A 13,889-nucleotide genomic window follows, 5' to 3' on the forward strand; every position below is an offset into this window, starting at 1 on the left:
ACTATTAGTTGCTTCCCTAGAGAAAGTGCCCGTATCATTCTTGTCTTTACATAGTCTGCATCGGAATTACTGGTACATTTTTTAGAGTACTTTTTACAGTTTACAGAAAACTTTTAGTTATTGTACTTCTATTTGCTCTGAGTTACCTATCAGTACAATCCTTATTCACTGATAGCTATGAAAATTTGTTTCCTCATGTGCTAAATGCCTGCTACTTATTATTCATGATGGGGCCCATTAGTTTTTCTATAGCTTCTACAATAAATTGCTGCAAACTTAGTGGCTTAAAACAACACAAGTTTGTTATCTTACAGTTTTGGAGTTTAGGAGTCTGACTTTAGCCCAGGTTTTGCTGGGCTAAAATCAAGGTGTCAACAGTGCTGTGTTCCTTCTGGAGGTGTTAGAGGAGAGGACACTTTTCTGGTTCAGCTTCTAGAGGCTACCCATATTCCTTAGATAGTGACCCTATTCATCTAAAGTCAGCACCGGCTGGCTAAGTCTTTCTTATGCTGTCACCCTGACACTGATTTTGCTGCCTTTCCCTCTTCCATTTATTTTTTAAGAGTTTATAAATGCCTTTTAATACCTTGCTGATAAAATAGTGACATTCCATCTTTGCAATCTGATACGGAATACAGGAAGATACTGGTAAAGGCTTTGATGTGCATATCTATTATAACCAGGTAATCAGAACACACATGAACCACCGACTTTAGTGTTACACCATACCATCTTCTCAGAAAAGCCAGCTTCAAGCTCTACTGGGTAGGTAAGTAGTGTCCAATGTTTAAAGACTGGAGAGCAGGGGAAAAAGATGAAAGGAGAAGGGAACACACACTTCAAAGCCCACTTTTAAGCACACGACATTATGAATATTAAAATTAAAGGATGCAAACAAAAAAGGCAATTCAGCATTTTCAGAAAGAGCATTTGGGACTATTCAACTCATAAGGAGACTGTGCTTGGGGCCGTTCACTCTCTCCAACTTCTCAAAGTGTTTCCTGGCATTGCGAATGTTGATCAGGGTGGCCGCAGAAGGGATGGACGGATCTGACATGACCACTGTGACATACGTGTTTGAGGTGAAGATGTCCATAAAAGCTGCAAAGTTGGAATTCCTAACTTCCATGCTCTGAAAGGAAGTGGCCAGTTTACTGCAGCTCAGCTTGAACTGCTTGATGATGTTGCTGATCTTCTCAAAGCGGTGGATGTCACGCTGCTCTTTGCACTGGTAGTGGGAAATCACCAAGAACGTAGCTCTTTCGAACAGCAGAACTTCATCGGCCTCGATGATTTGGGCAAAATTCCTGAGGTTCATCTCCAGCTGCTGAACGTTGGGAATTAGCTGGTAGATGATGCTGGACCAGGCTTTGTAGAGCGTCTCATCCCAGATGGATGTTCAAAGACAAGCACACTCCAGCAGGTGAGACAGACTCCTCAGGTCTTCCTCTCGCTCCTTAAAAACCAGGTCACACTGATCCTCCTGAACCAGATCCATTTCGTGCACCAGGCAGAAGATGTTGGCATCAGGAGAGTTCTGGAGGATGGCCTCCAGACATGACTGGCAATAATGCATATCCTTTTCCAGTTCACGGCTCTCCACGTCAAACACGTAAATCAAAACCTCTGCGTTATGGAAGATGTGGTCTCGCTGGCTGGTGAAGTAATTTTCCATGAAGGTGTCCTGACCGCCACAGTCAGCTCTTCTTAACCTGCTCCCGATGCTGGATGCCTTCAGGTTCACTGCTGATGTCAGCTCCGTCCTGAGCCGAAACCTTCACCAACACAGGCTCTGGTGACAGCTGCTCCCCCTCCACCTGAGTTGGGGTGGGGGCAAAAGGGAGGGCGAGCCCTTGGGATGCCATCTGATGCCCTGTCCAGTGTGAGGACTGCCTGGGCAGGGTCTGCCCGTCCCACCCCTCGCTGCCCTTGGGAGCCCTACACTCCACTTGGAGTCTGGATGGACACATGGGCCCGGAGCTCTGAAGCAGCCTCACTCTAACTTCGTGTCCACACTCCATGGAAACCCCAGACTGGGACACAAGGAGGCCTAGGAGAGCTGAAACAGTGTTTGTGGTGGAGAGGCAGGACTGGCCAGAGTGACAGACATACGGTGATCCAGGAGGCTCAAAGAGAAGACATGTCAGCTTTGTTGTGACTTGATTTTTTTTTTTTTAAACTCTTGTACAAAACTGATCTAATTTTTCACTCCTGCTCCAAGGGCTGGGCTGTGGGTGGGATACCGGGATTTTGAGCCACTGGTTTTTCCCTCAATTTGTCCCCCTTTACTCTCGTATTTTTCTCTCATTAGACTCCCTCAGACCTGTAACCAGCGTTGTCTCTTTTTTTCCTTTCCTCTCTTTTAAACCATGCATTATAACTTTGAAACAACGACAACAAAAAAAAACCAAAAACCTGTTTGATTAAATTGGGCCCAACTGGATAATCCAAGACAGTATCTTTATGTTAGAATAAGCATCAACCTCAATTTTGTCAACAGCCTTAATTCTCCTCCCTTTAACAACAGTTTCACATGTTCTGGGGATTCACACATGAAATGTGGACATCTTTGGGGACTCTATTCTGTCTGCACATGAAGAGATAGTTTACTTCCCTTTATTGGTGTTTAATTTGCTCATCTCTGAACTCTGATTTAAAGGCTCTCTCCCTCTCTTCATTTTTCTGCTGCCCTCTGATAGCCTGAGAGATTATATTAATTTTATTAAAGAGGAGAAATACTTTTTTGATTGGGGGTGAGCTAAAATTGCCTGTGTTGAGGAGCATAGAGGGAACTCATAATGTGCCTTGTGTAACCCTAATACATTCTCCTTGCTGAAGCACCTAGAAGTCGCTTTGGTTCCTGTCTTACTGCTTCTCATCCAGTATGACATGAATTAAATTATCCAAGGTTCTAGGATGGCTTAACTACATAGAGGCTAGGGCCTGGGGCAATAGGGTTGGATAGGTAATTGACAACTCCAATTCTCAATGAATAGAGGGTCATTTTTGAACAGGCATTATTTGTAATAATTAACATTTTTAGCTTATGGAGCTTTAGGTAATCTGACCTAAACCACTTGTATGAGAAAACCAAATTACAGGAGATGAGATGACTTTTCCAAGGTGCTATTGAAAACCGCAATTACTTTTGCACCAACCTAATACTTTCAACAAATTGCAGGGTTGAAACTGGATTCACATGACTACTTTTCTGCCTCACTGCATTTCTCTCCCTTAAGCAGTGAGCCCTTTTACACTGGCCCAGGTGCCTTCAGTGACTTGCCAAGTGTCACAAGGCTCTAAGCTGTAAAGGTTGGCGTCTGTGACTCTTGTTTCTTGTCCTCTAGTGTTTTTTCTTCTACAGAATGACAGATCATAGAATGCAATACTCTTGGGGATGTGTTCCAACTCTGGATGAGGTGTTCCATGTATGTTAGTGAATAATGAGATCTGAGTAACTCAATGGACAAGGGCCAATGTTGGTGACAGAGGTATTGGGTAATAACAACCGCTGTTTTTGAACACATTTTTCATGCCAGGCCAGGCACTGCACTGACCGCATTACAGGTATTTTATCACTAATCCTCAAAACAACCTTATGCATCCAAGTGGTAAATGTTACTGTTTGTCCATGTCTCATTATCTGGTTTTTCCAGGCACAAAGAAACCTATACTTGCGAGCCCCGTGGTGGAAAAAGGTTACAGGCTCACAAGCCAATTTTGGCCAATGACACATTTACAGAAGGGACAAACTTCACTTCAAGCATCGCATGGTCCTCCAGGCTCTCCCCTCCTCTACAGAAGCCCTGGTCCTTCTGGATGAAAGAATGGAAAGTGATTGTGAATGGTTGCACCCGCCGTCAACTGGGACACGCAGCTTGAGCAAGAAACACACTTGTAGGGTGCAGCCCCAGAGCTTTTGGGATTGTAACCATACAACCTAGCATGAACCTTGTCCATGCTAATAGAAGTGGGCATTATTCTCATTCGCCAATAGGAGCAGACAAGTAAATAGCATCCTTCTAGGTAAGAATAGGGGTAGAACAAGTCCATGCCTGAGTAATTGCAGGGCCTGTACTATGAACCCACATCACTCCACTGTCTCCTAGTAGAAGAGAGGCTAGCAGAGAGGCTGCCCAGCAGAAGGATAAGCTGCTGTTGAGGAAGCATTTGCACGTTCGTTCAGCCACGTCTGGTATCTTTGGGGTCTTTTTCATTCTGAGTCTTCAGAGCTTCTTGCTTGTCTAAATTCCTTTGTTCCCTTCTTTATTCTGAACCTGTGCCCTCAAATACCTTCAAACTCTTTAGAAAAATTAATCTCACTTCTGGTTTTCCCTCCACACTTCAGGGCATTTTTGCACGTGCCCTTGAATGATTTTCAACTTTAAATAAGTCCCCCGTCTCTGTAGTCCCTGAGATGTGTGTCTGCTTCTATCCTTTTTATGGAAGAAAACACTTTGTTCTAGACAAACAACAAACAGAGAGGAGGGAGCTAGTTTGGAAAGGCAGCGAACAAAGAGAAACTATTTAGCAGAGACAGGGAGCAACACAGATGCATCAGTTAAGATGGAGTAGAGAAAAGAGGCATGAGCAACAAGACATCTAGAGACCTGATCATCTTAGACTCACTTTTCCAGGGGTGCCAACTTGAGCTGTGTTGTCACCCTTCATGCTGGGAAGGCCCTGGTGGACAGGGCCTGTGGTAGGGGGTAAGGAAGCTGCTCTGTGTTTGACTTAGTCCAAGGGAATGACTGTGGCTGAAAAAAAGTAATTGTTGAAAAACAGGTTGGGCTCTGTTTCCGTGCAGCAGGGCTCTTCTGGTTTAAGAACCAGACCCAGCTGCTTGCATAAGGCTTATGGCTGTAAGCCATAAGAAGGTAAGATGCTGCTTCAGTCAGTGATTTTAAATGCCGAGCACAGTACCTCATATGTACTGATATTTTAGCTGATAAAACTTGGGAGCAGACAAGTTAAATAAATAACATCCATGTAGATAAGAACAGGGATGCAACAAATCCATGCCTGACTAATTGCAGAACCTGTGCCATGAATCCACATCGCCACACTGTCTCCTAGTAGAAGATAGCCTAGCAGGAAGGCTGTCCAGCAGAAAGATAAGCTGCTGTTGAGGAAGCATTTGTACATTTGTTCAGCCAAGTCTGGTGTCTTTTTTTTTTTTTTTTTTTAGTGGTAGAGGGGTTTGGGGTTTGGGCCATAAGTGACAGAAGTCACAAAGTGAGAGGAGAGAGAGCTGCACTAGAGGGATTTTTAATCTTCATTTTCTCCCAGCCCCCTCTGGAGAAAACAGTCTTGGAAGGGTTATAAATGCTCAACAAGGTAACATGCTGCATTGGTAGCAAGCTTTTAGTATAGCCCAGGAAGGCGGAATTAAATCCTATGGGGAGACTTTCATAGTCAGGTATCAGGGAAGAAAATATAAGACTGTTCCTAACAGACCTACAAAAAAGGAAAGATTTTAAATGTCACATAAAGTTTAAGCAAAAGCGAGGAGCATTGTAAAAGGGAATCAAACAACTGATAGGCAGAATTCCCTAAACTGTGCCCTGTATTCCGTCTCCTTCAGAATCAACTAGAATTTCATTGAAAATGTATATTTCTGGGCTCTACCTCAGACTTAGCATTTGAGAACGTCTTTGGGTAGAGGCTAAAATCTGAGTTCTCTTGCAAAATCTTTTATACTCTAAGAACCACTCTTGGAGAGTTACGGTAGGATGACTTGCTGAAATATTTTTCAATTCTGAGACTTTGCCACTTAGGTTCTAGAACTGCTTTTGCTGTTGACAGAATATGCAACTTTTTGATTTCTTAATCAAAACATTTGATTTCTTAATTTCTTTATCTATCTGGATGATCTCTAATGCATTTAAGGACTTAAAAATTGATATGTATTCCTGGACCCTACCCCTGAACATTCTGATTCAGTAAGCCCAGGGTAATTTATTCAATCAGCCAGGCTTGGAAACCATTGAACTAAATTATCTCTAAAAGTTTTCTAGCTTTAAAATTTTATGAGTTTATATTATTTAAAGTTATCGAAAATACACTCTGACCCATCTTATCCATATCTCCTTCACCAGGATGTTTTAGGAGCTGGCTCCCTTTTATGAACTAAATTCAGGTTATTTCATTTAATTTTCAAAATCGCAATGAGGTAGACATTTTCCAGGAATATATATTTTTTTCTCTAAAATGTAGTACCAAATTACTGTTGCATCAAAAGCTGTTCAAGTCAACATCATTACAATAACCTACATTGTGATGTCCTCCTACAGGAGAGCGCGTTCTCTAATTGTCAGGGACTGAACTCTGAAACTAGCATGGCTCCTTGATGATGAGAATGATGAAAGAAGATTGGCTATTCTTTGTACTGTGTCTGTGGACAGCACTATGGGATTTTATCGAGTGGGGAAGTCTTTTGATCATCTTTAAAATTTCTTCTCCCAGAACAGGAATTAGGGGCCACAACACATTTTCATCACAATGCTTTGCACCTTACTACCCTGGGGCAAAAATTTTCCTAGTCTGAGGCTTTTGTAGAAACTCACAAGTCAGGTATACATGACTTCTATATATAGAGAAAACTTTAAAAGAGGAAATTGGTAAATAACGCATGTTTTTCTACATGTGGCAGATATATAGCCTGTATTTTGGAAGAGACTCAGAGAATGTAGTATATATTATCAGAAAAGGAAAAATTATTGTGTGGTATTAGGGAGGATCTCCGGCTCCATAAAAAAAAAAAAAAATCTCAAGGTTCTCATCATACAGAATTAGAGGGTTTCTAACAAGGTAATCTCATCACTATCAAAGTGAGTTATTAAATATAATTTCATATGCTGATGGCTTTTTTCCTAAACAAAGTGTGGATCGATGTCCACAAATGACCTCTGTCATTGTATATTATTTGACTTTTCATTTGATTTTTCCCTCTATTCACTAAGCATTTATTGAGAATCTACTACATATGAAGTACCGTGACTGACATTGTCAAGAATTTTAAAGAGCATTAAACATTGTCAGTACTTTCCTTCAGAGCTTAAAATGTAGTAGAGGATTCAAGGCAAGTTCACATACAAAGCTGTGTGACAACACAAGATACCATATAAACAATATCCCCAGGCAGTGTGTGATTAACAGTCATATAAGCAGAACAGATGTGTACCTGGATATACCTGTGTATCTTCCACCTGATGTCTCCTATTAAAGTAGAATTTGCTCTTCTCTTCTGTCTGTCCTTTGGTATTAGGTTCAACTGGGGTTGAACCTAATTTATGAATTCAATTTATGCTGGCAAGCTTTTTGGTGTTTAGTCCCACAAATGTACCTTGAACATTAGCCAGGGATATTTTTTCTGCAAGACACAGAAACTTAATTTGAAGTAGGCGTGGATAAATTTAAAGTTTAAATTATATCAGCACTCCTCTCACTATCTCTCAGCTCTGCTTTTTCTTCATTGACTTTGAACATCCATAAACTCTTGCCATGTGGTAGCAAAAAAGGGTTCATTGAAGCCCTAAGCTTACATTTCTCTAGCGCCTTCATTTTAAAAGGTGAATGCTTGTTTTCCCCACACTTCCTGCAAATATCCTAGGGAGAGAGGCAACTACCCCTCCTTAACCAGCAACTATGATCTAGCAGATTGGTTTTGTGTTTACTTCTGGACTTGGAGGATGACAGGAACCCAAAGACATGCTGGGTTGGGAAAAATCACTACACTCTCCTTACAATTTGCCCTTTGGAGTATGACAAAATAGATGCAATTTTATAAATATGCTGATTGTTTTTCTTGCTGCATGTTTTAGCTTACTTGAAAAGACAAATGCATTTTAGTAAATACAGGTCTGGCTGCAAATAACACAGTGCACAACAATGCCCTAAAAGGTAGCAAGGAAGAGGAAAGAATGATAACTCATTTTGTTAGATTGACAGAAGAGAACTTTACTCGAACACACTGAACTCCCATGATTGTTTGGGCTTGTCTTCTTTATTTCTTTTACATTAATACAAATCACCTTAACTCTATTATACAATGTAAAACTGGCACGTGTTGTCTTTTTATTATTATTTATAGCTGACAGAGATTATTCACTCCATGGGAAAGAAAAATTCTGTCAAGGGAATCCTGCAATAATTAGTTTCAAAGGTATATGTGCACACAAATGGGGAAGGAAGTAATTAAAAGAAAATTTGCAGGTTGTCATCCAATACATTTGCTGTAGGATAAATGTATTTTTTTTTAAATTTCATTGGAAATACATCAAAGCTATATTTTCTCTTGTAATTGAGTTTACTAACACCTGTCTCTGGGAATAGTCATAGGATCAGTTTATAATAGAGTGAGTTTTGTGTGTTTTATTATTTGAAATTTAGCTCAAGGACCAGAAATGAGTCAGTTGACTTACAAAAAAAATGATGAAAACTATAACAACTTAATTGACTGAAAGAGAACCAGTGATTTTTTAGGTTAATGATAGTGGAGAATCTTTTCCATCTATTTGCTTGGCTCCCAATGGAATGTCATTCTGGCATCTTCTGCAAATGGCTACCTGAAATATGAAAAAGTACTGTGGTTTTGGATCTAGGCCAAACATGGATTCAAATCTTGCTTCTATCATCAACTGGCCAAGTGGCCATGGCAAAGTTATTTATTTTCTTACTCCTATAATGGAATTCAAATAGCTACTTCATAATGTTGATAATAACGCTAATTGAGATAATGTCCTTTAAGTGCTTGCTGAAGTGTCTGGGAAAACATAAACACTCAGTAAATGTTAGTTCTCTTTGCTTCACTTTTATGCATTTCCATTTATATGAAATTCTGTAACAGACAGAAAGAAACTAAGATGACAGATGCACCTGCAGAGATTTCCTAGGGAAGCACTGGATTGACCGAAAAGGGGGACAAGGGAACTCTGGGGTTGATGAAAATGCTCTGCATGTGGATTGGCATAATGTTTGCAGAGGTCAAAACATTTATTCAAGCTCATCAAAGTGTTAATTTATACAAGTGCATTTTAGTGTTTATAAATTGTACTTTAGAAGGTAGAAAAGGGAATGCAGAAGGATATGTGTAATTATACAGTATGAGGAGAGTCCAAAGGCACAAATTTCTGTCAACCTGCCTTCTGTGTACTTGCCACATAAGTATAGAAAGAAGCATTTCCATCTGGGACCAACAGGGACCTGTTCCTGGCCTGGGGCTATGGTGCCTTCCATGATATCCTTCTCCCAACCTGTGCTCCCATCCTACTCCTTCTCTTCCCTTTCCCCTTTCTCTTCTAACTTCTTCTGCCCTTCTTCCCCTCTTCCCACATATATATTTATTTTAACAATTTTGGAAAACACATATATGCAAATGAAAAGCAGCAGGAAAAATACTCACTTATACTTCTCCATTTCTACTTCTAGATATTCCATGATTTATACATTTCCCTCTACCCTAAATTTGATATGATGCTGATTATACAATTTTGAAGCCTGCTGTTGACTTATCATAAGCATATGTCTACTAAAATCCTTTCTAAATACTATTTAATTAGCAATACGTCTCATTATGCAGCATATAGTAATTTAGCTACTCATTCTGTGAACATGGATATTTAGATGGTGTTAATGTTTTGATTTTTTTTTTTTTTTGAGATGACATTTCACTCTTGTTGCCCAAGCTGGAGTGAAATGGTGCGATCTTGGCTCACTGCAACCTCTGCCTCCCAGGTTCAAGCAATTCTCCTCCTTCAGCCTCCCGAGGAGCTGGGATTACAGGTGCACATCACCACACCTGGCCATTTTGTGTGTGTGTGTGTTTTTAATAAAAATGAGGCTTCACCATGTTACCCAGGCTGGTCTCGAACCCTGGCCTCAGGTGGTCTCCCTGCCTTGGCTTCCCAAAGTGCTGGGATTACAGGTGTGAGCCACTGGGCTCCGCCAATGTTTTGATTTTTATAAACAACTATGATGAGCATCTTTGTATATACATGTTTTAAATTTATTTTCCATTTTAAAATCAGAGTTACACATGAACATATCTTGAAGAGTCAGATAGTTGTGCAAGTCATATTTTATCAAAAAAACAACAATAAAATACTCTACCACATCACCCTCCCTTATTGTCACAAGCTTTCTCTTGCTGAAGGCAACATATTGCTTTTTTTGTTTTTAACTTTTAGAAACAGAGGGTCCATATATAGCTTTGTTACATGGGAATATTGCACAATGCTGAGGTTTGGGGTACGGATCCCATTACCCAGATAGGAGGATAATATCCAAGAGGTAGTTTGTCAGTCCATGCCCCTTTCCCTTCCAGAAGTTGGCAGTGTGTATTGCTTCCATGTTTATGTCCACATGTGCCACTTTCTATTATCGTGGATTTTTTTTATATGTGCTTTTCTATTTCTAATTAATGTGCTTATTTTGCCACTCATTAATTTTTAAATTTTGAATACAGTCTTTTGAATCTTCATGATAAAAAATGAGATTTAATAATCTTTTAAAGCACTCCTCACCGTGTACCACACATACACCTATCTATGCTTCATCCCAGAAGAGCTGTGAAGGTCTATAACTCATCAAATATTACTTTGTCTTGCTTTGAAAAGGCAGATTTGAACATTCTTCATTTCTATGATGAAATATTATCATAATATAATCTTAATGACACCTCAGTCTCATTATGACTTTTGACATGTATGAATATATTTAAAGCTATTACTTATTGACAGATAAATCAGTTTTTTTATGATGTTGAATGACCTCAGACTTTCCAATTAGCTTTCTGGAAAAAAGACAGAGTAGGCTCTTAAGTGGGTTTCTTGTTGGCTAGGCTTCAGTGTTGATAATAATCCCTATCAGTCAAGCTTCATTCAGAGAAGAAGAAAAAAGAGTGTGTAAGTGTGTTTATGTGTGTGTTGCAGGTATCTGACCTTATGCAATCGTGAAAACTATATAAGCAGTGTCTGAAAGGCTACTATTATTGTGTCTGAATCTGGATTTTGAAATCCACAATCTAGACAGTTGGGAAGGGAAGACAGAAAGAAGGAAGGGCAAGAACAAGCTGGAATCTTCAAGCATGAGTTAGAGCCCACAAAAACAAATTGAAACCTGTATTTTCCTTGTGCCTCATCTTGTAGGTGTGGATGTCCTGGAGAAGCTGGGGATTTCATTATGATGCTAAACACATACACCTGCCCAGGAAAGAGAGGAGCTGAAGGAAGACCCAGGAGAATTTAGAGCATTTGTGGGCCTAGCTACTACTTTGTGCCAATGAGGTAAGTCAGCAGATCCACCACAGTGTACATGAACTACAAAATGATTGCTATTTCCCTGTTCTGGGACAAGGAGTTATCTCAGCCTAGAAGCCTGGTGCATTCTCGCCTCTTGGGTCGCATTATTGATGGATGCTTTTAATCACGTTGTGGTGATCAGGCTAAATGAGTTTTGAAGCCTGATATTTTGAAGATTGGCCTTGTTACTAGATGTGTGACTTGTAAAGCCCCCTGCAACAAAAAAGGCTGAGAGATTCCTTGAGAAGAGAAAACCAAAAGTCAATAACAATATTAAGAATGCTGCTGAGCTCAGTGACTCACACTTGTAATCCCAGCACTTTGGGAGGCTGAGGTGGGTGACCTCAAACTTGAGGTCAGCAGTTTGAGACCAGCCTAGCCAACATGGTGAAACCTCGTCTCCACTAAAAATACAAAAATTACCTGGGCATGGTGGTGCACACCTGTAATTCCAGGTGCTTAGGAGGCTGAGGCAGGAGAATCACTTGAACCCAGGAGGTGGAGGTTGCCGTGTGCCACTGCACTCCAGCCTGGATGACAGAGGGGGATTCCATTTCAAAAACAACAAAAAAATAATGCTGCGTTTTATAAGGGGAAAAGGAAAATGCAACAGAAACATAATACTTAGTGATGTGTATGTGCTGAAAAACCCATCCAGTGTTCTGTATACAGAGCAAAATATAAACAGATGTCTGCTGCTTCCAGTCTACCCTTCAAATCTCCCCCAAGAATGTCCCTCAAAGACCTAAAGATAAAAATATCATTTGACCCAGAAATCCCATTACTGGGTACATACACAAAGGAATGTAAATGATTCTATTATAAAGACACATGCATATGTTCATTGCAGCACTATTCACAATAGCAAATAAATGAAATTAACCTAAATGCCCATCAGTGATAGACTAGATAAAGAAAATGTGGCACATATCCACCATCAAATACTAGGCAGCCATAAAAAAAGAATGAGATTATGTCCTTTGCAGGGACATGGATGGAGCTGGAGGCCACTATCCTTAGCAAACTAACACAGGAACAGAAAATCAAATACTGCATGTTCTCTCTTGTAAGTGGGAGTTAAATGCTGAGAATACCTGGACACATAGAAGAGAATGACACACACCAGGGTCTTTTGTAGGGTGGAGGTTGGGAGAAGGGACAGGATCAGAACAAAAGAACTAATGGGTAATAGGCTTAATACCTGGGTCTTGTTGAAATAATCTGTACCATAAACCCCTATGACACAAGTTTACCTATATAACAAACCTACCTATGTACCCTGAACTTAAAATAATAGTTTTTTAAAAAAAAAGAATGTCCTTTGTACTTCCCCCATTCAACCAGAAACATAGAGGAAAGAGATTTGTGGAAATGTGTGTGGCTCAGCCTAGCCAAATTGACATTTTACAAAGCCATTGCATCATGTAATCAGGAGTATCTTTCTCTCTGAGAACACTGTTCTTCATAAGACTCTTTGACTCAGTCATTTGCTTCAAGACCAAAAGCTGACATTGGTAGCCATACACATGTAGAATTGCTTTCAGGTTCTGATAGTGACATGGAAAGGACTTCACTGTCCAGGACTTCACTATCTTACTGCCAAGCTTTGAACCTGCAAAACCCATATAATCTAAGATAACCCATAATAGCAACGTTTGTTGCCTCTGAAATGGCAAGGTTAATAAAATACTTTAAAAATTATCTCAAAACTCTTTTAACAAATGATAACATGCCATTAGACTTTTCCAAATAATGTAGTTATTTAGAGACCCTACTTGTAAATTGATCTTTATTGAGGGCTTATTATATGTCAGTTACTGTATGAAGCTCTTTTATATGTAACATCGCTGAGTCTTCATAACATATGAGAGACAGGTGACATCAATCCTATGTAAAAATGGGTTAACTGAGGTATTTCGTGGCTAAGTATCATTCCCAATGCCTACATCTAATAACTGTTGGAAGGAGGACTGGAACCAAGGGTACCAGATTTTGTTTCATGGGATGTGAGCACATATTTTGCCCATGTGAATAAAATGATAAACCTTTGAATGATAAAGAAATTTAATGTACTATGTATTTTTTTTCAAAACTGCCTTTTAAGATAATTAATTTAGTCAATTCCAGGTGACAAGAGCTTTTAAAAGATTACATGTAGTAATCTTTTATTTATGAACCAGAAGAGAACATACATTTGCATCAATAGTTTCAATGAATCCCAACTTTTCTTCTGATATCTTGGCCAACATTGGGAACTATCAAACTATGATAAGATATCAAACTATGATGGTTTATGTACTTTAGGCTATCATCGTTTGATAATAAATTACATAGTTTGATAGTTACATAGTTTTTGTAAGTTTATCAACTATGATAGGCTGCTATCACAATTTTATAACATGTTATTTTGCTATGCAAATGCATAGCTCAAGATACATGACTTTAAATACAGAATTGCAGTTTTTTTTGCTCTAGTCATTTATGGAGAGGAACCTTGCCCTTACCACCCAAATATCATTCATCTGTGCCCTTTATTGATGCTTTTTCTTCATGGTAGCCATCATCAGGCCCCCCAATGGAGACTTCATC

At 39.6% G+C, this 13,889-nt stretch overlaps 1 protein-coding gene across 1 annotated transcript in view; it reads right to left on the reverse strand.

Annotated features, from left to right (window-relative positions):
• Positions 1–565: 565 nt before the first annotated feature.
• LOC108304926 (ras-related GTP-binding protein A-like) overlaps positions 566–13,889 on the reverse strand; it is a 29,337-nt gene continuing 16,013 nt past the window's right edge. Inside the window, 2 exon segments of the mRNA XM_037738892.1 lie at positions 566–1,763; positions 2,290–2,380. Coding sequence (XP_037594820.1) covers positions 941–1,763; positions 2,290–2,380 — 914 coding nt within the window. The 3' untranslated portion in view covers positions 566–940.

This window comes from Cebus imitator, unplaced genomic scaffold, assembly GCF_001604975.1.
Source record: "Cebus imitator isolate Cc_AM_T3 unplaced genomic scaffold, Cebus_imitator-1.0 Scaffold58, whole genome shotgun sequence".
NCBI classification, from domain to species: Eukaryota; Metazoa; Chordata; class Mammalia; order Primates; family Cebidae; genus Cebus; species Cebus imitator.